This window comes from Orcinus orca, chromosome 9 (assembly GCF_937001465.1).
Source record: "Orcinus orca chromosome 9, mOrcOrc1.1, whole genome shotgun sequence".
Lineage (NCBI taxonomy): Eukaryota > Metazoa > Chordata > Mammalia > Artiodactyla > Delphinidae > Orcinus > Orcinus orca.
In genome coordinates, this window is record NC_064567.1 from 58,609,387 (window position 1) to 58,632,213 (window position 22,827).

At 37.0% G+C, this 22,827-nt stretch overlaps 2 protein-coding genes across 3 annotated transcripts in view; one reads left to right on the plus strand and one right to left on the minus strand.

The window, feature by feature from the left end:
• Positions 1-8,550: 8,550 nt before the first annotated feature.
• Positions 8,551-20,841, minus strand: PDK4 (pyruvate dehydrogenase kinase 4). Its single transcript, XM_004265573.3, has 11 exons — positions 20,478-20,841; positions 19,331-19,472; positions 18,072-18,143; positions 17,126-17,310; positions 16,871-16,957; positions 16,336-16,413; positions 14,727-14,803; positions 12,617-12,715; positions 12,310-12,420; positions 12,010-12,123; positions 8,551-10,821 (listed from the first exon to the last, which is right to left on the minus strand). The coding sequence occupies exons 1-11, from the start codon at positions 20,590-20,592 to the stop codon at positions 10,678-10,680; spliced, it is 1,224 nt and encodes a 407-aa protein (XP_004265621.1). The 5' UTR covers positions 20,593-20,841; the 3' UTR covers positions 8,551-10,677.
• Positions 10,798-22,827, plus strand: part of DYNC1I1 (dynein cytoplasmic 1 intermediate chain 1) — a 497,106-nt gene continuing 485,076 nt past the window's right edge. For both annotated transcript variants that reach the window (XM_049715134.1, XM_049715135.1), the window contains exon 1: positions 10,798-10,910. The gene's annotated coding sequence lies outside the window, so the exon portion shown is untranslated. The remainder of the gene's footprint in view (positions 10,911-22,827) is intronic.

Consider the following 22,827-nt stretch of genomic DNA (forward strand, 5'->3'; position numbering starts at 1 on the left):
GTGTTGCTTACCATTGTATCCCTAGAACATAGCTTTGTGGCTGGCACACGACAGACACCTAAGCAATGTTAATTGAATTTATCTATAAATAATGAGTGATTGGTGACTTCAGTGTTAGTGGACTTGGTTTCATTCACTCGTTCACAAATACTCTAAACTTTATTGTCTCTTTATTTTCGTTTTACCTGTTGGACGAATTCACAACCATAGATGTACGTAACCATCCATGTTTTCCCTGCCTGCATGGAAACCAGAAAACTACAGCCCAGTCAAGGAGTTAAGAAAAGTTTTTTCATTTCTGAAGATTTGTTAAAAGGCCAAGAAAAATATGTGAAAGAGAACATATGTGGTGCACAAAGCCTAAAATATTTGCTATCTGACCCTTGACAGGAAAAACAAACAGTTTCCTGACCCCTAATCCAGACTCTTGAGTAGGTTACGGGACAAATCACACAACTGACCAGGTTAGTCAACAACCTCTCTCCTCTCCCCACTGTACCTAACTATATGTTCTCTCATAGCTTATCCTCCTACTCTCTGCAATTATTTTAAAGCTATTTTCTGTCCTCAAACCTCTGATCACTTCATCTTTCCCTTCTCTACAGATAAGCTTTAACAACCAAAACGTGATCTAACTCACATGATTTCCTCTTATTATAATGGAGGACACGTTTTTCCCCCTACCTAGTAAAAATCTCCCCACTTGTGCTCTGACTCATACTTTCCTGCTGTAGTGGACATATGCTTTTGGTTTGCTACCATCCTTTCCTTCGGGGAAACATCTCTACTCATTTTGTGTTATTCTTCTCAGTCTATATGGTGTAAATTGGACCAATTATCACCACAACCCCGTTCCTCTAGCCCTGTGGGTAGGCACATGATTAAGCCTTGGACACTTAGAACATTTCACCCCCATGTTTACATGGGTTGATTCTGAAAACGGCACCTGACCAAAGCTGAGCCTGGAGACATTCCAAGTGTTGTCTTGGAATAAGACCCTTACGCAGGGTTCTTTCCAGAGAAACTTCCCCAGTGACGGTCCTGCTGCCTGGTGTCATCCGAACTAATAGAACAAGACTGAATTCTGTTCGTAAGCAGAGGAAAGCTTTATTGTTTGATCAAAGAGAGGTGCAAGCTCTCGCTCTAGAGCACACACTTTCCCGGACAGGTTGTAGGAGGAGCTGCGTTATAGGGTTCTTCACAGCAGGGGGAGGGGTGGAGTTCTGGCAGGTTGGGCGTGGCTCCACATTGCAGTGCCGGGTGCAGTGTCTTTGCACACAGCCCTTGGCTGCCATCTTGAACTGAAGTGTCGTATGCAACCTCAGGTGCAAGGCCTCAGCATGCGGCCCCATGTGAACAAGTGAAACTGGATAAAGCACAAAGGAAAAGAAAAAAAGGTCAGACTTTATTATCCAGATTCTATTTTTATTTCCCAGGAATTGTTAGTGGGCTTTGCCAGGACAAAACTTGTCATATGGCCCCCCGGAAATATTTATTTACATTCCAAAGGGTATTCTCCTTCTTTCCTGAAGGAGGATTTGTGTACATTAGGGAGCAAAGTTTTTTCTCACTGTCTCACAAAGGGAGGGAGTGGGAGACAGCTGTTCCTCTTCCAGATAAACTCTCATATTTTGGGGGGGTTCTTCACCTATAGTACAGATCCCAGTAAGTGTAATGTGACGTCTGGCTCTCACTGAATCACCTTAGAAGGGGGAAAGATTGGGGCCAGGGGAACTGATGCAGTTTTTACTGTAAGTAAGTATAAATAGTTTGTCCCTGTCCCAGAAATCTTGTATCTAACTCTCAGGATAATATGAATAAATAAAGATATTAAAACATATCAATATTTAGAAACCTAATTTCTGTGTTCACAAATAGACTATAATGTCCTTGAGCACAGGAATCGTTGTGATTCATTATGGTATTCCTAGTGCGTGGCAGCATGTGGTGCTTGAGAAATCTTTGCTGATTACTTGTTGAATAAGTAAGTGAATTGCCTCAATGCCTGAAGAATGGTTAAGTGTCATTCAGTTGAAAGCGTGAGCTGGTCTAACAACCCAAGCTTCTGATGGCTCTGCAAGTAGGTAGGGACTTCTGAAAATACTGTCTGAAGAAATACAGGGACCTGCAGCTGGTTGGTTAGGCTCCTTGCGATGAGGTCAGTGACCGTGTCCCTCTGCCTTGTAGACTAGCTATGGGTTACACATTTGCATGACCTCAGGCATCACTCTGACTTGTTGCTGTCCTCCCTGAATTTCTCAAAGAAGGACTGTTTCTTCAGAGCAAAGGCTCTGAAGTATAGAGTGCCTTGAATCAAATCCCAGCTTTGTCCCTTGATAGGGACAACTTACTGGACTGCTTTGTGGCTCAGTTTTCTATCTGTAAAATGGGTAGGATAATACAGATGTTGTGAGGATAAAAGTCCATTTATGCAAAAGAGTTAATAATATAAGGGTTGTTGGGAGGGAAAAATGAATTAATGTAAAATCCTTAGAAAAATATCTGTCACATAATAAATTCTGTAGAATTTTCTTTTTTTGCCTACTTAATGTTCAATTTAAAAGGGGTCAGAGAGAGAAGAAAGAAGTATAGTGAAACCAATTTGTATTCTAATACATGAAATAAATATTTTCTGCCAGTGGAAATAATAGCTTAAAAAGATCAAGTCAATATTATAACCAATAGATTATCTGTGGTTAAAAAATTGTTTCTTCAAGTTCAGTGGCAAGTTTTATCCCTAAAATAATTTCCCCCAAATTAGTGCATGGTAAGTAAAATCCTGCATGGAACTACCTGGACTAGGTGAAGATAAGAATCACATCTGACTCTAAACAGAATGCAGGATATATTTTCAGTTACAAAGAACTGTAACTGTAACTGTAACATATTCTACTTTCCAATATGCCAGGGAACTGTTTTCAAAGGCTTTTTAAAAATTGTGTTTTGTGCTTGCTTTTGTTATCATTTGGAGCTCTGCTTTCACAAGATGAAATATGATATTTAGAAGGGGCAAGAGGCTGCCTGGGGAACAACTGAAGCCTAATTGTTATTTTTATGGTTTAAGTCTCTTTTCATCCATTCGACAAACAATTATTGAGAGTGTACTTTGGGCAAAGTGCTATATGTTTGTTTATAATGTGCAGTGAGCTAGCTTCTTCTTGGTGTTCTGGGAGGTGCAGCCGTGTGCAGTGCTCTCAAAGGGACCTAAAAGAGTTAATGGATCTCATTAGCTAACACATGGCATCACCATCCACCCAGTTTCTGGTTAGACAGCATTACCAAAGAGGTTAAGGTCTGCATTTGATCCCTTCCTGAACAGGTTTTAGCCTTACTCAGCAGTTTCAGGTCAATAGACCATACTTTGACCTAAAAATCTAATCCCAGCATCATAATCGGGCAGTAGGGCATATTGGAGCAAATTTGTTACTATCATTGATATTTCATGCTCACACTGTATGACTTCATGTCTGAAGAACAGTACTTTATTTTTATTGCTATCCACTTATTTGTATCGGAACTTAATAGAAGTTCCTTAATAGAAGGATCCAGTATCTAATACTTAAATAACATTATTGATAAAACAGCAAATATCTATATAAATTTTATTATGTGCCAAAGAATGTTATAAATGCTTTACATATATTAACTCATTTGAATTTTCACAGCATTCCTGTAAGGAAGGTGCTATAGTATTATCCCCATTTCACAGATCAGAAAACTTAAGCAGAGAAAAGTTATGTAACTTCCCATGGCTTTTAAGTGGCAGAGCTGGCATGGAAATATAGGCAGCCTGGCTCCAGAGTCCTACATGTCTGACCAGTATGACACTTGTGTGAAAACCCACTGTTTTCACTCATCAGCCAACATACCACAGATTCTCTCTTTAATTATTCAAATATTAAATTAATCTCTCATTTAAGAAGATTGTGCTGATTGCTGCACTGTATTTTGTAAATAAACTGACAGTGAGACATACGATCTTAAGATTTTAGTCCACAGAAATGTTTTGATCCTTTTACTATCCTAATAAATGGCTCTTTGATGCCCCAGATACCACATCTAGACATTAGACTATATTTATTTGAGCTCCAATATACCTTTCCCACCTTCTCCCTGGATAGTTTCTTCATGGTCTTTTCCCCACTTCCCCTAAATTGTCCTCTTTCTACCTAGTCACTTTAGCTTGAAATCACCTTTCCTTCTTTAAATTTCTATAGCAGTTAATGTTAGTGAATATGCCTGGCTATGTATATTAGGAATTATGGCATCTCCTCTACTGTTGACTTGAACTGTTAGTAAAATCTTTGGTCATGATTTAACTTCTTACACGTTTGTGTCTCTTTAACTCTTCAACAGGACTCTAAGCTCCTTGGGGACACAGACCTAGTTTTAAACCTGAAATAAAAGGTTTAAGTTAGTTTGTATGTATATATTATAGGCATGATCCATCTGGAAATAAACATGGATCCTTCCCAGACGGAGAAGAAGTGCTGAGGGCCCTTGATGTTATGATGGGTGACGTTGGTTTTAGATCAGTAGAATAATCTTCTCAATCAGGAATTATTTCATTGCTTTTCTCTGTTTTCCCAACTCATCAAAAATATATTAATCAAGAAATAGTTTTGATGTCTACTATACATGAGACAGGCTTAACATCATGGTTTTCATATAGGTATGTGTAATTCATGGTCCTGGATTGCAGGGAAAACCCAATCTAATTGGGTTTCTGGATTTTATACCTCTCTATAACATTTAACTAGCAACCTTAAGAATTACGTGCTAAATACTAAAATGGTCCTGACCACGTGAGAGCTTAGAGGAAGAAGTTGGGAGAGAAGGCACTTTGGACTGGGATGCTCAGTCCATGGAGGGGGGAATTTGAGTTGGGTTTAGAAGGTTGAGCAGCTTTTAGGAAAAAGGCAGAGAAGAGAAGAAGGGCATTTCAGGCAGGCATATTTACAATGATCAAAAGGAAAATGTTGGTTGCATATTTAGAAGACAATATACTAAACAGTTCAGTAACAGAAGGTATAGGTTGTAAGGTTGATTGTGTAGGTTGGATTGTAGGAAACTATAAATATCAGATTCTTAGGCACTGGGAAGGCAGCAAAAGATTCTGAGCTTGACAGTGATATTATGCAAAGCCTAGTTTGGACTGCAGAGAAATTGGAGGCAGGGTATTCAGTAAAGAATTATTAGAAAATATAGATTCAAAAACTTTATTCATTCATTCATTCATTCATAGATGGACCTAGAGATTATCATACTAAGTGAAGTAAATCAAAGACAAATATCATATGGTATCACTTATATGTGGAATTTTAAAAATTATACAAATGAACTTATTTACAAAACAGAAACAGACTCACAGACTTAGGAAACAAACTAATTGTTACCAAAGGGGAAGGGGGTAGGGATAAATTAGGTTGGGATTAACATATACATACTACTATATATAAAATAGATAATCAACAAGGACCTACTGTATAGCACAGGGAACTCTACTTAATACTCGGTAATAACCTATATGGGAAAAGAACCTGAAAAAGAATAGATGTATGTATATGTATAACTGAATCACTTTGCTGTACACCTGAAACTAACACAACATTGCAAATCAACTATACTCCAATATAAAATTAAAATTTAAAAAATAAAGTTCATCACTGTTAATGTATTTAAAAAACTTGTATTCATTCATTCGTTCATTCAGTTATGTGAGAGTTCATTTTTTCCCTTACAGTTTTATTGAGATATAATTGACATACAGTACTGCATAAGTTTAAGGTGTACAGCATAATGATTTGACCTATATACATCATGAAATAATTACCACAATAAGTTTAGTAAACATCCATCATTTCATATAAATGTAAAATTAAAGAAATAATGTTTTTGCTTGTTATGAGAATAGATTCAGAGAATTTAGAATTAAAAGTGTCTTCCTTAAGCACTAGAATTCATTTAGTTATTTCACATAGGTAGAAGAGAAAACTGGGACTCAAATAGGTAAAGAGAATTGCCTAAGAATATGGTATAAGTTTTTCATTTTTGTTTTCAAATTTTTATTTCATTTTCAGGTCACAGAGCTATAATTTCAAACATATTTTGTTATTCTTAAAAGTGAATTTAAAAGAAAAATACTGAGTTAAGGGCAATTCTGCCAAATACCGAAGTGTATTTTGGGGGCTAGAAACACATTAAAGGGCATAGTTTTAATGGAATTGATAAAATAAACTCAAGACTTTGCCATTTAATAGGCTATTTGTCTTATATGTTAAAGCATCCTTTTACATTTATGGAAAATAATATGCTCATAAATAATTCCTAGCAACCAGTTTGTGTTATTTTCATTACATTGAATAATAGCAGTAAACATGAGAATGATGTCTTTTAATCTGCTGATAAACTTTATTATTTCATTGCTGTATTTATCACTAAGACAGTTCACATCATTTTCACATCATTTAATAGATTCAACATGTTTTCAAGGCTACTGACATTTCTGTTGATTTTGAGTGGCTTTTTATGTTTATTTGCACTTTAGTAGGGACTGAAAAATCTCATTAAAAGACAGTTGCTCATTTCCATTAAGAGGCCATGAAATATGAATGGTGATATTTTTTTCATCTGAGTCCAAGGTGAACAAGAAGGAATAATACTAATAAAATCCGAAGTAGCAACCCATTTGCTCAAGAAATTTCATTAGTTAGTTATAACTTTTATCCATTATTTAATTTCTTTTGAAATATGTGATAATTTTTAATGGCCAAAGGCCACCAATGTAGAGCTACTTTAAACAAGCTCAGTTGCAGTTTTTCTGGCTTGGAAAAATATTCCAGAGTTTCTGCCATGTTGTAAAACTTTTTGAATACCATTTAAAGCATAAAATCTTATAAAATTTGATGTATGTTTGTTTAACACAGAGTTCCAATCTGCTTTTAAACGCAGGGATGCTGTTCTAAAGGCAGAGGTTTATTTATGTGTTTATTCATGTATCCATCCAGGAGATGTTTATTGAGTGCCTAAGTAACTGTGATGCAAGGTAAAAAGTGAAAAAATCCCCTAAAAGATGTATGGATAGAATGTTAATGGAGATAGAAGCCTACTGCTCTAAGTGTTCATGGTGGAGGGTTGGGGACCTCTTACATAAGCTCCTGTGAAATTATGAAAATTCCTCAATACTTTGATCAAGACAGACCAAAGTGACCTGGAGATTTCATATACATTTGCAGTGTTATTACACATCTAAGTGTAAGTACGGTACCTAAAAGCGTAGTAGTAGAATAAAGAAGTTATAAGGCCAATGCTTAAACTACTAGGTCACAATAATCTCTCTTTGCACATGTTATTGTAGTTAAGATCAAATGCTCTTACCATTTCAAGCCAAATTTGAAATTTGGGAGAAATGGTGTAAAGACAGTTTTAATGAAAATTCAGCCAACTTTGTTGAACTTGAAAATTTGTATCCTTTGGGGGTATACACATTGAGTCGAAAAGATGTACATGTCCATAAATGGAGAATTGTGGGACTTGAAGTCTTGCAGTTTTTGTGGAAATGGGGATGAAGGTTCTGAGCCCGGGGCACATGCTAACCCCCTACCTCCCAAATTGCTTAATTCAAGGGAACTGTATAGCTAATCCCGTGTGTGTAGGTATGTGTGTGCTCTTGGGCTTCCTTTAGACAGTGCAATACTTCTTTGACAGAAGAAGAAATGAAGGTAGTCAAGTGAACAAGCATGTCATTGCTGAAGGGCTGAAGGGCTTCAGTATAGGTTCTTTAGGGTCTAATGCCATAGTTGATGGCATTTTTTATTTACATATGATTATTCTGACAAGATTTTAGAATTTAGTTATGACAAACTTATTCCACTAATTTTATTTTATTCTAATTGCTTTTCTTTCTTCCCTCCCTCCCTCCTTCCCTTCCTTTCTTCCTTCCTCCATTCCTTTTATATTTGTTTTTTTGCAAAACTTTGCAATAAGGGCATTATGGAGGTAGGCAGAGAATGTTGTCTAATGATAAAGTAGGATTAAATTAGTAAAGAAAGACAGTGTGAAGATAGCAAAGATAAAACATGTCACCACTTAATTTAGTACTTCCTATCCTATTTCTACCCTATTATTATTCAGATATTTAATCTAGAAATTGTTTGGGAACCTAAATTATCTAGGTAATTATTTTGATACTCCACTGTATTTGCTATGTAAATACAGTCACTAAGTGAGACTCTTAAGTAAATTTACAAAAAAAAAATGTAGAGAGTGCATGCATTGGAAAAACAATTCTTGAATTTATTCATGTAGATAAACACACATTGTACTATGTGTTATTGGAGCATAACCAAGAGAGCAAAGGAGAACCAGAAATTTCTGGAATGCTATAAAGTATCTTTTGTTTAAAAATTAAGATTTTAAGGTTTTGTTTTTTAAAGGCTATAACCCATATGTAGCTAAATTAGACTTGGTGTAAAGTGAGGAAAAACTTTACCTCAGATTCTTCTTAGTACTTTCCATTAATTTGAGAAAAGAACTTTAAAAGATTACATCTACCATTATAATAAAAAATATTTATTATAAAAATTGTCACATTTCTCTGTACATAACCTAGACACAAAAACACAATTTATACATTAATAATTTAAGTGGGCCTGAACATTCAGTTTCCATCCACTAGGATCCTAAAGTTCTTCCACAGATTTCACAAATACCAATGTGGACTACTTCTATTTTATAGAACTCCATTTACACAGTTGATGTTATTGAGATACCAACATTTCTTTTTCTCTTGTGTTTTAAAGGTAGTTCACAGTGTTTGAGTTAACTATTAATCAACTGCTTTAATCTTTGGTAAATGCAAGAATTTACGTGCAAAAATGTTTAAATTTTTGAAAAGTCAAATAACCTATTGCAAATAGTTCTGTGTAATCAATAAATGCATGAGCCAGAGTCTCACCATCAAGAAAAGTCACTTCCAGGACTTCTGATGATGACACCTGAAATCCACAGCAGTTTGAGGCTTTTATGGCCACTACCAGAAGCACCACACCACTAGACCATGAGAAAATTAAACACAAATGTTAAATTCAACATACAGACAGTGCTGATTATTTTACAAAACAGGAAGTGCTAGTTTTTTCGATATCCCGGTTTAAAACATCAGTTTGACACAGAAGAGTTTATTATCTCATAAAAGCCTATTATCTTGCAAGAGTGAGAGAACCATTTAAAGAAGCCATACTGTTTTGAAAGACACCAATTCATTCTCTCGCAAATAATTTATCCATGATAATATGGGTCATTTCTTGAAATAATTTGTGGGGAATATAACAAGATGCTTGCCTTCTGCTTCCCTCTCTCCTTCCTTCCCATCTTTCTTCCCTCCCTTCCTTCCTTCCTACTTTCCTTTGTTTTTTTCATTTCTTCTCTAAGAGGAATGTGCTAGACTGCCCCATCAACCTGCATATTATACTTGAACTCCCCCAAAGTTCCATATGCATTCCAGCTTTCATGCATTAGCTCTCATTCACAATGATTCACAAATGAAAGCATCAGCATCGATAGCATGAAAACCTCTTACTTGCAGGCTATTTGTTAAAAATACTCTAAGAAGTATTTAAATTCTAATGTTCTTGAGCTGTTTGTTAATTACAAATTTTTATCAGACATGTTAATGGTGAAGTGTACAGAATATAATTAAATATATAAAAAATACATCTTTTTAAGCCTAGAAAATAGATGCCTTTGGATTACCACCACTGCAGTGTGGAGAACAGCCCTTCCTACTGAGTTAGGTTCTGAATGCATGATTTCTTTCCCTAACACTGGTTTTTCCAATCTACTTCTGTTTCATTTATAAACAAAGCAAGGTGAGATTTTGCTATCACTTTGGTAATTCTTCTCTCCCTCCAACCGCCAACGTCCTGAAATCAGTGCATATTTTAAAATTCAACCAAGACAAGGCACCTGGCAATAAGTGTTCACTGCTTATTTGAGGTGTGAACAGGAAAAGCAGCATAATAAAGGCACTGTATTTATCAGAAGGGGCTTTCTTCTGAGTTTTTACATAGGCCCATGCCTTGGCTGCCACTCAGAATAAAATGTGTTGGCTCATTCCTCCTCATTCAAAGTAAGTGTTATTTCAGTCACTGGCTTTTCATCTCTAGATTGCATAGATATATATGAAATGTATGTTTACATACATTTCTAATCATATAGTATAAAATAAGCCCTAGTCCTTTGAGTGACAGGAAAGTACTGGTACACTGACACTTGATAATCCATAAATACCAGTATCTTATAACATCAACCAGTGGTCTAAAATATCAGTCATTGAAACTGCTAGCCTACATCTTCACTTCTCACTCTTTCCCATTCTTGCTGATAAACAGATGGAAAACTGAGGCTTATTTCTTCTCCAGGATTTGATATAAACTCATACATTATTCTAAGTTAAGAGAATAAAGAGCTGGCCAGCCGTGAACTCCTGTAGTCCTGCACTGTGCTCGCCTGGGTCACAGAAAGGAGCTTTCTTCCTCTTCACATCAGTGTTCTGACCAAGGAGTTTTTGTTGCTGTTGTTTGTTTTTGAGAAAACAAGAGTTCACACGCAAACATTCAGGAAGCAGCACTGGCATAGACCCACTTTGATCCCTTAAAGCGTCCTGAGAGTCCCTCCTCACACAGCCACGTTTTCCTTTGCCAGGTTCTTTGGTTCCTTGCTTGGGATACACCAGTCACCAGCCTCGCTGCTCGTCTGATAATGTTTGAAGGCTGATTTGTTAAAGACTGGGAGTGTCTCTATAGACTCAGAAGATAAAGCCTGAAAGAAAGGGGAGAAAAAAATCAAGCCAAAGAAATTATTCATCACATAATTTGTACCTGAAGTGATTATTCAAAATAAATTCAGAGGTAAGTATTCAAACATTCAAATACATTCTTTTAATTGATTTACTAATAAGAGCACACCAGAGTCCATGGTATGCTAGGCACTGTATAAAAGAAAACTGAAAAATAAATATTATCTGCACCCCATAGGGGCTGAAATAATATATATACAGTTATAAATCAGGTAATAGTATTTGTGTTCAATAGTTACACATGTCCCTTGTTTGGGTATTGCTGATGCCATAGAGTTGAATAGCAACAGGCAAATAGGTTTTCCAGGCAAAACCTTTGTATGTGTGATAAAGTGAGAGTCCTAACCTGATACTATTGATCTATTAAAATCTGATACTATAAATCTATAATATGTTAACCTTTTCCAATACTTGGAAGACATTTTTACTATTTAAGAAATGAATAACTATTTCAGGTGTTCTAAGACCATGCGGCAAATGGTCCCATTTTCCCTTGCACAAAAATGGGAGCCTAGAAGCTTAATGTTTTAGTTGTTAATAACTGTGAATATATTTTCATTTGAAATAGTTGGCAAATGATTAACAGCATCAGGACAGTGACCTTAAATAAATTGAGGCTTTATCAGAAATGGAAAAAACATGTACCAAATTTTAAAGTTTAAACAGGAAATGCCAGGCACCCCACTGATAGCTTCTGAGCAGTCAGCTTTCCTCTCCCTGGATTTCTAACAAGGTCAGCTTAAGGTCTTGAGTATCTTGATATCAGTTGTTTTCTAGGCTGAAATATTATTAGCGTATATGTATTTCCCACAAGTCCAAGTAAAACAAAAGTATAGCTATTCTTAAAGATGCCAATAGGATTTGCCTTAAAAAATTCAAATGAGCATCTCCTCACTCAGAAACTAATGCACTTCTTGGGAAACAATTTTGCTTCACTGAGGCAAGTAGCCTGGCCCACTTCCTTTTTGATACGTTACCACATTAAATATTAAATAATATATCTACACATACCAAATAGAAAATATAATGACTTGTGGTCATTATTTGCACTAACTCAGTTTGGGTATTCACTGTGGACCATAGCACTCAGGGCTGTAAAAGAAGCAGTCTTTTCAGAAATATGATTTTTTTTTATTGGATTTAAAGGATACCTTTAAGTAGATGACAGCATCAGTTCCATATCCTGGCAAAGAGTAGAGATTTAGATCTCCTTGAAAGTACTTGGCATAGAGACGAGAAATCGGCAAGCCATAACCAAAACCAGCCTAGAAGGGAAAGATCAGTTATTGACAAAGTGGTGAACATGATCATAGGAATACAAAATGCTTTCCCATAACCCCCATGCCCAATTTAACTAAATTGATTAACTTGCTTAAATACTTCCTTGTAATCCTTGCTCTACATTTAGAAGTAGGTGGCTGGGATGAATTTAGCCATATAATTGGTCTTACCAAAGGAGCATTCCGGGAATTATCCATCACAGGCGTTGGTGCAGTGGAGTACGTGTAACTAAAGAGACGGTCAATGATCCTCAGGGGAACACCACCTCCTCTATCTGAAATCTTAAACAAACCAGTCATCAGAGCTACACATTAAAAACAATACGCATTTGTTTATATAAAAATATCTTTCCTTCATTTAAAAGTCACCTGGTGTACATGACTTTGATCTACTGTTCAAAGCAGAGAGCTTTATTATTATTGACTCTTTTAAAAATTCTCTTAAGAAAGACTCAAAAGAAAAACAGGGAATGGTTACCTTAATTGTAAGATCTTCTTTTCCCAAGACAACGATCACCTCAATTGGTGTCAGGGAAGGCCAATTTTCCTGGTGTTCAACTGTGGCCCTCATTGCATTCTAAAGAAAACAAAACCGTAAGGAATTCAATGGCAGGAGGATGAGGGACAATAAATAACTGTTTTTTATGTTTAAAATGAAAGCAGCACAGAGGGTAATTCAAAGTTCTTATTTTATTTTTTTAAGTTAGTAGTAAAATAGCTCTGTAAATAGCCATTTATGATTGTGTCATGCAGGAGGTATAATGAAAAATATTCATTTACCATGTAATATAGCTACTGGGAGTAATATCTAATGGAAAAACAATTCTGTTAGCTGTCAAGTTCTTATTTGTAAGCTTAATTTAAATGTAGAAATTGGTTTTTTAGTCCATTTCCTGGCTTTCTCTTTTCTGACTTTCCATTACATTGTACATCTAAGCACCAAAGACTATTACATAACAAATAACAGTGAATCATTGAACCAATTTATTGGCTTTTATAAAATTTGCTGGGAAAAGGTTGTTACTATTTAAAAGGATAGTAAATAATTCTAAATTAAATTTCAATTTGCGTTTGATTATCATCTTAACTTTTACCAATGACGGCAAAATAACTATGAGTTGGACCATTCAATTTAAAAGTAAATCAACAAAAAAGCATCTTTTGTCCTTTAACGGAGAAGAAGCTCAAACAAGTTTTCAGATAAGTAGATGAATCTCATACAGATAAAGTTTTGGTTTATTTTACCCATTTTCCTCTCTACCCTTCTTCTGATAGGTTATCTGCTTTCTGGTTTCTATATAATAATGTTAAGCTCTAAGCATTAGTTGAAGAGAAATAAAATAGATCAGATGATTGTAGTACAATCACTACCTCATTGCATCAACGTTAGAATAAGTTAGGAAACAGTAGGTTCCGGGAAGAGTTACATCAGAACTAGAAGAGGATTTCACTTTTTTTTTTTTTTTTTGCGGTACGCGGGCCTCTCACTGTTGTGGCCTCTCCCGCTGCAGAGCACAGGCTCCGGACGCGCAGGCCCAGCGGCCATGGCTCACGGGCCCAGCCGCTCCGCGGCACGTGGGATCCTCCCAGACCGGGGCACGAACCCGCGTCCCCTGCATCGGCAGGCGGACTCTCAACCACTGCGCCACCAGGGAAGCCCGATTTCACTTTTTTTGACGACTTCCTCCTCTCCAGTCCAGGGGACTCTTAGGAACCATCACAAAGCTTCAAGTGTTTTTCTTTCTGTCTTTTGGTGCAAGTACAGCGTTTCAGTTTGGGCTTAGAACCTGGGACAGGATTTGATTCTTAGTACCTGGCTGTCCCAGACCAGTAACATCCACATCCTCTAGGAGCTTGTTAGAAATGCAGATTCTCAGGTCAAGAGTATCAAAATCTCTGGGACAGGCGTAAGAATCTGTGTTGTAAAAGCTCTCTAGGTGATCCTAATGCACACTAGCGTCTGAGAAGCCCTACCCTACTGTTTTGCTATGGAAGGTGTGGACCATGGATCAGCAGCATCACCTGTTAGCTTATGAGAAGTTACTAATCTCAGGCCCAATTCCAGACCTGCTGAATCAGAATGTGAATTTTAACAAAACCCCCAGGTGATTCATATGCACATTGAAGTAGATCACTGAAGGAACTGACTGTCCTTTGAGTATATTCTAGTCATAGGCTGGGACCCTGCTACCTCCAGTAATTCTGGACCTGAACCTCTGGATTTAGAGTTGGACCGGCCTATGGGGATGGAGATAACAAGGCCTCAGTCACTGAAGCATTCACCCCACGACCTCCCTTAATGAATGCATGAATGACTAGTGCTTTGTTGGACACCTGAAAAAATAATGGGAACAGGGAGCATTGAGATATAGTGACTCATATTGTGCATTCTCAAATACATGTTGATGCTACAGGAACTGCATGTACCCTTTCAAACATTAACTGTAGCTTCTTTTTGTTAGGACACAGAAGCATGCCTGGGAGAAGATAGTGAGGCTCCTGTTTAGTAGGGAATGAAAAAGGGAATAAAAATGTAACCAGTTAACATTTAAAAAAAACAAAATTGCAATTATTGTGAAGTGTGTTACCTTGAATAGTTCAAAGAGCATATGATGAAGGTGAGACGAAACATACACAATATGAATTGGTTGGCCTGGAAATTTTCCTAGAAAAAATTAAGCTAATTTAGAACTGCTGAACAAATATTTCATTAAAATAAACTTTCATATCTATTTGATTAATATTTTAGATTTAAACAGAATTGGAATACTCCCCATCCTCCTCACTCTAAAGTCCTACCTTAGAAGCTTCCCTTTAAACAGTAAACACAACTGATTATTCTTGATTATTAATGATTATTCTTGATTTTTATCGACTAAACATAAAATCCCATAGGCTAAATATGCTTAAATTTCACCAAGAGGCTAAAGAAAATAGAAACAAAAACCTCATAATACTCTGAAAAGAAAAATAAAAGTATTATTCTTTGGTGTTCCAGGCCTTGGCAAAGTTTGAATCAGAAAACAAGGTCTGGCACAGTTCCCTCTTTATTTCATCGAACAGTTCAAGCAGTTTATCTACAAGTATTATGCAACAATGCTGTTAATGCTTAAAAATATTTTTCAGTCTTTATTTGTACTCCTACTTCTGGTTTAGCAATCCATTATATTTCCCTATCCCCAATCCATGAGTTAAGCTACCCTTAATTTGAGCAACTTGATTTTAATTCTCACCACCAACAAACATTGTTCCTGTATAACTATTACTTGAAAAAGATGTTTACTTTGAGTTGAAAGGAAGCTATTCCAATTTCAGTGTACTGTCTTGCTTTGAGAAGCAGCTATGGGATAAGATAAAAATAGTGCCTTGCATTCATCCTGTAATTACTTCATTCAGTGTGGGAAGACCTTATCCTTTTAGGTACCCTAGAGTTGAAGCTATTGAAGTACGCTCTGCTTCCAAAACAGTGATATATACTTATAGTGAAAATTAAAAAAAAAAAATTGGTAAGAACATTTAACATGGCATCTACCTTCTTAAATATTTAAGTGTACAATATAGTATTGTTAACTGTAGGAATGGTGTTATACAGCAGATCTCTAGAACTTATTCATCTTGCATAACTGAAATTTTATACCCACTGAACAGCAACTCCCCATCTCCCTGCTTCCTTCAGCCTCTGGCAACCACCATTCTACTCTCCGCTTCTATGAGCTTGACTATTTTTGATACCTCATATAAGTGCAATCACAAGTATTTGTCCTTCTATGACTGGCTTTTTTCTTATAGTGCAATTTAAAGTGTTTTTGTTTTCAGATCTGATAAGTAACCTCTTTAGGAGCATATCTCCACTACCAAGTGGTTCCTCCAAATCTGACCTCCTTATTCCTGTATTCTGTAGTAAGCAGTCTTTCTTTGATCAAAGATATTGAAACTTAGCTGCTACTCTAAATCCTAAATTATCTGTTCAAACCATGCTTCTTTATGAATTTTCATTAGCAACTGAATATACTCAATTGGAACTTTCCAGTTGAGATAAAGAGAACCTTGGCTTCAAAAAAAAAATGTGTACAAATTCTAGGCAAGTTCAGAAGGCAGAAAAGGAACACAGACATTGCTTTGTATTTACAAGAAGTAATCATACTGGGAGAACACTGAATTTTCCATAGATAAAAATATATTTAATTTATAGCTTACCATTCACTTGTGTGAGCTTTAATTCTGGAGATGTTAAATAATACTGATTACAAAGCATCTTGGAACACTCAAAGGCATCTGGAATGGAAGGGTTTTTTTCCATAATGATTAAGTGAATTTATGCCAAGTAAAATTTTCAAGTGATCTTCAGTGTATACACTACCCTTAATCCAAAATATTCATTAGAGTACAAGTTTATGTGTATGGAAAAATTAATTTTTAATATTTTATTGAAGAAAAAATGAACACAGTGCTTAAGTTATAGCTGTTGCTATAGGAATATGTGCACGTCAGATGTCAACTATAATCTATGAGAATATGGCATATTAGCTATTGACGTTTAGATTTTTTATAATATTATAAGTGAATATTTAAGCACTTGACTCTCAAAAACAAAGGACCTTCATTACAGTATTTATAAAGACATAAACGGAGCACTCTGAATAGTAATTCACTCAGAGTCACCTCAACAGTAGATGTGTCAATCAGATAATGTACATTTTCAATAAGGGAAATGCAGAAACCTAGAAATTACCTTGGACCACTGCTGCCACATCACAGTTTGGATCAATGCTTCCAATGTGGCTTGGGTTTCCTGTCTGTAAGTCACTAAATATAAGGACTGTTGAAAAATAAAAACAAAGAATATTGTTATAAAAATCAGGATAATAATGATTAGAACTACCTCTGAGAAAGAATGTGACCCACCAAGTAGTGAAATATCTGCTTAGAGTATGGCTTGTATTCTACACCCGTCTCTATATATCATGACCATGATGAACTAACTTACTGTGCTGGTTCATCAGCATCCGGGTAGAAATACGGTTCATGTAAAATCGATCCAAGAAATACTGAAGATTTTGATTGGTGGCTGGGTCAACTGTACAGGCATCTTTATACTCTAGGATTCCCTGTGCCATTGTAGGAACTACATTATGGTGTCTATTTCGAACTTCGATGAGAGTATCTACAAAACTAAGCCAAAACACATTCATGGTTAGTAGAAGTTCAAATAAGTTTCATTAATTTATATTTCTTAGATTACGTCAAAGAAGGTAAAGCCTTTCTCAAGTACCCATCCAAACAAATCAAATCATACAACGTTTGGATGAAGCTTTATTAAGACTCTCGCTACAGATTCTTTGACTACAGTAGAGGAGATAGCTTCACAAACAGATTTATTTTGCTTCTAGCTTACATGTAAAATATCAGCTCTGTGAGTGGTAGGTTCACTCCAGTTGTTCACTAAGCTTTCTCTTTCAAAAAATAATTTAAAAAATAAGTACTATTTAAGATGGCTCTAGAATGCCACTGTGAAAAAAACTTCAAATTTCTTGTAAGATTTAGAAAAGAGTCTTATTTCTCATTCTTATAGCTAGAGACTGTCAATTACTCTGAAAGAAAATGTGTACTCTACAATGACACCAACATGCATTGATATTATGTAACAGTAAATCCTTCTACAAATCTAATCATCATACTAAATTTAGAGTAAAAATAGATTTCCTTCTTTTAAAAAGTCCTCTACACTTTTCATCCTCAGCATCATTTCCAATGCCATAATTCTCTATTGCTTTTAAAGAAAACCAACAAGCCAAAACTTGTCATTTGTAAGGGGGTAGTTATTTATTATTCAGGATACTATTATAAATTATCCTTTAAGTGAGGTCTGAAAAAAATCTGATGTTTAGAAATAGTCAAAGTTTTAGACACTTATTCTAATGCATAAAACTTACTCTGATAATGTTTTCTGGTCCTTTGGGCTTTTCTCGTGGAATTCCACCAACTCCATCAGGCTCTGAATATACCTGTAAAGCGACAGGTGGGCTTTAAGTTTTAAAATTGAATAGTCACTTACAAGTGGCTGAAAACAGATTGCTTTTTTCCAAATGATTTGAAGAGAGAACGTATTATGTTTAAAATTAAAACTTTCCTCCAAGACATTTGGAAAACATATGTCTTAGAAAAAAGAAAGCTACAAATTTAACCCTCAACTTGCTAACTTAAAATCTGTTTAACTATCCTAGATCACTATTCAGTTTTCTGTTTTGTTTGTCAAATGTCTTTATTTTTATAGCAAAAGCATTTAGAAATTACTTTTACAGAAAGGCTTCATATTTTTTTCCTCCTGTATTCATTCATAGGTGAATAGAAGTCTTGAAAGCAGCAGTAAATACTATGGATTGAATATGTTTCAGACTGCAATTGTTTAATGGGCGCATAATACATATATTTCTCAAATCAACAAACAAAAAGTTGTACAGTCAGTGGGTTAGGGTGAAGGTCTGGTGCATATCTGCCTCAGTGCATAACCTGGCTCTGTTCTCTGAAAATCTGCTCCTTTGGTTTACCTACCCTCTCTAAGTCAGTATCCTTATTTGCAAAAGGAGATAATTACTGACACTGAGTGCTGGCTGTGTGCCTGGTACTGTTCTAAGTGCTTTTAAAATGGATTACCTCATTTAATTACACTCAGATATCCCTTTGAGACATATACTTTATTCTCCTCAATAATAGATGGGGGAATTGAGGCCTAGAGATAAGACACTAGGCAAGGATTCCACAACTAGGAAAAGAGGAAGGCATGATTTGATCCTGGGCCTGCTTTCTTAATTGGTTTGTAAGTAACAAAGATTAGGCCCTCTATAAGTAATAGTCATTTGTATCTATTTCTAGGACAGGATTCTTTTTGCAATATCAAACTGTCTTTTATTATTTTAAACACAAACTAATATTGTAACTGTCAATTATTTTTCATATTGCCTTCTAAAATTATATTGTGAAAGTATCTACTCTTTCAGGGTAAAAATGTCTGTTTATAGCTTTATAACTGCCCTTATGATAACTTACCCTAAATTAATAGAAAATACATCTTTCAAAGTATTTAAGCTTCAGACCACCTGTTTTCCAATTACGATGTTAATATATTGTAAGAATTCATACTCAGATAACTATCTTAAAACTAGAGATTGTTTCAGAATGGTTCACCACTTACCAGCTTTTAACTAGTTGCACTGAAGAGGTATTTACTAATCCTTCAGGGAGGATATAAATTTCCTTCAGGATATTGGCTAGCCTCACAGGCAACTCTTGTCTCAAAAACACAAAAGAGGTTCTTTCACATGCGTTTTCTGAACCTGTAATAAGTTTTTGGAAAAAAGTATATCTAAATTATATATTTGAGTAGCATTAACTCTCCAATATTGAACACACATATATATATTACAAAATGATATTTAACTCTCAGTTGGGTAACTGCTTGTAGATAATTCAGGAGTAAGCATCTTCTTCTTTATTGTCTTTTTCTTTCTTTCTTTTTTAAAAAGTGACCAAATATGAGAATTATTGTTTTCTCTTTTTGATGAGGATTCACTTCCAAGAAGTCATAATATCCCAAGGCTCTTAGTATTCATAAAAGAATGCAGGATTTAGTCAAATCACAATGTCAGGGAGACAACATCCTTTGCAGAGTTCTAGATATGAAACTGTAGTGAAGGGAAAAGGGTAGGATGTTTCCAGACTAGTGATAAATAATACCACATTTAAATCCTTGAAATTTTCTTTATAAGATTTGTGCAGAAAGTTTGTAAATATTTTCAGCAGTAATGCAAATATATAGATAACGTTAAAGCTAAAGAGACAAAGAAATCTTTGTTAGGAAATGTTAGGAATGCAGAGAGATGAACCCTGTGGAGGGGTGGAGGGTGGCTAAAGGATAAAATCTCGGTTAATTCAAAGCTACTTTATAATATTAGGAATCTTCTCCAAGAAGTACTATGCAGTGAAGGAGGGGATGAAGTTTCCAGTTCATTGTTAAATGGTGACTGAAAGCAAAAACTTTTGACTGAAAACTTTGGAATAGAAAGGAAATAGAAATAGAAATAGAAACAGAAACAGAATAGGAAAGATGAGCTCAAACGAACCAGCATCAGCGGGGCGGCAAGTGGCCTTGACCTGCAGGCACAAACTGTCAGAGAGAAGGCAAATCTAAGAAAGGCAAGGTGTGCTGGCTTCGAGGTTCCAGGGTTCAGCAGGAAAGCGCACCCCAGGTGTTTTAAGTAATGAGTCCAGCCCTCCCTACACCGGGTCTGAAAGTTAAGGCAGCTCCCCAGTCCCCGCCCGGGCCCTACGTCCCCGCTCACCGAAGTCCAGCAGCTGCTTCATGGACAGGGGGGACGGGCTGTAGCGCGAGAAATGCTCGACCTCGCGGGGTACCAGGGAGCCGGCGCTGCGCATCACGAAGCGTGCCGCCTTCATCTTGATGACCACCGTCCTGGCACGAGCTGGGGCTGGTGTGTGGGGTGAAGGCTGCGGGGAGCAGGACCTGGGGCCTTAGAAGGGGCAGGGCGCGTTCGGACGGGGAGAGCAGGTGGCTGGCAGGCTCGTGCTCCCCGGCCTGGGCTGAGGTTCGGGGGTGCTTCGCGGTGGAGGAATCGGGCAGTGAGTCGATGGAGCAGTAGGTAGCTTGAGACTCAAGTTCGTATCCTGTCACCACCCGCCGCCTCCCGAGGTTTTATTTGTTTCCCTGCACCCCCCCCCTCCCCCGCATCCCCCGCCCGCGAAGCTCCAACCGGGAGGAGCCACTGGAACTTGGAGAGCTTCCTGAGCTTGGAGCCGCGCCCCGTCAGCTCAGATAAAGAACTTTGGGCCCCGCCTCCAGGACGCGGAGGCCTGGCACCCGAAGCTGTGAGGGGTAAGGGGACAGCAGGAAGCCAAAGCGGCCGTCAGGAGGTACGTGGGCTCAAGATTAGCCATTTGTGACAGGACCCCGGACAGCGTGGGCTGGGGCCAGCCCAGACTCGACCTTGTTTACAAGCAAGAGGCTGTCTCAATGTCACGCATTCCAAGCCAGAAGCAGTTTCCAAGAATCTTGGCTCGGAGATGTCATTGGTTCGTGCTCGGAGCGGGGCTTTTACAGTAGCTAATCAGCTGCGTGCAGAAGTATGGGCTTCTCTGCCATTGGACAGCGAAAAGAATAAACAGCCTAGAGTCCTTACAGCGTTTTCTCCATCGGTGAATAGCGCAAGTCGGGAACTGGAAGTTCCTTTTGCGGGGACTTGAGCAGCCCAAAGTACGTTTACTTTTTCTTGTGGCGATAAAAAGCCATCAGTTTGTTTCCTTCCGGTAATACATTCCCTCCATTAGGCTTAACTCTTTTAATTAAAAACAAGATTTAAAAGGGACTAATTTGTCAGTTTGACTTTTTTTCTCCAGAGAATTTGCTCACTCTGTCCTCCTGTATGAAACGTGCTTTATCCAAATCTTTGCTTAAGACATTATTTTATACCAGTAAATGTCCACCACAAACTATGTGCTGCAAGATATCTTTCCTGATTGCCTCTCCCTGTGCCTTCTTACAATATGGATTTTGTCACTTATGACATTATATTGTAGCTATTTATGTTCTTGTTTTGTCCCTTTCTGAACCTCTCCCCTGAAAGAGATCAGGTTTGGGACCATGTCTGATGCATCTTTCTGATTCCTACTCTGCTTTGTTGCTACTCAAGCTTAGTTGTGGAAACATGGGGAAAGTTCCAAATTGCATCTCCACTTGGAGATAGGTTTTGATACCACTATGATTTATATCTTTGTATTCTGAATCCTTTTTTACATATGTGCATAGCTCCATGAAACCACAACAAAAATGTTCAAGAAGTCAAAAGACTAAATAAAACTCTCTGATGAAGCAATTTAAGGTAAAAAATCCCTTCCTTTTTCTTTAATATATCCTAAGAACAGAAGTAAAAGAAAAGCATTCATTTGCTTTTCTTACCCTGCGTGTGGGATCTGGAATAGGCAAAAATATATATTACAAAGAATTCTACTCTTTAATCTGCAGAGGAAAGGCAATGGAAATGATGCATTATAAGCAGGTTTAATTTAGGAAAGCCCCATTGATCACTTGACCTGACTTCCCCCCCGCAGTGCTCCCGTATGTGTGGTGGGGTGATTAAAGATCAGGTGAAGCCATATGACGTTCATAGAGATGGCTAAGGGCTAAATGTGAACCGAGGTCACCAAACTTGTATGCATGTCATCCCATCCAACAATATTTACCAGGTTATTCTCACAGTACGTTACATTCTTCTCTGTCATATGTCTATGACAGGAACTGGCAACAGTTACGGTAACTGGGCTGGGATAGACAGATCAGGTTGTGTACCCAGTTGGCTAAGGTGCTGTGTATTACCGTGATTAGAATGTGACCTGGAAAGAGAGTTTCATTTCTATTCTCAGGCTGACCTCAGAACTTGGAGGTGATCCAGTTGCTATAAAAGTAAAGGAAAGGGAATTACTTAGGAGCAATGGATATGGACAAATCTGCACATTCATTTGAGTAAAGGGTAGAGCTTCAAGAGTGCAAGTCACACTTTTGCCAAAGGACTGGGCATATGTCCAATGGAACAAAATGCATCAAGACCTAAGGAGAAGCCCATTCAACTTTTCCACCTCTAGGAGCATATTCCAAGGAAGCAACTAAAAATATACATA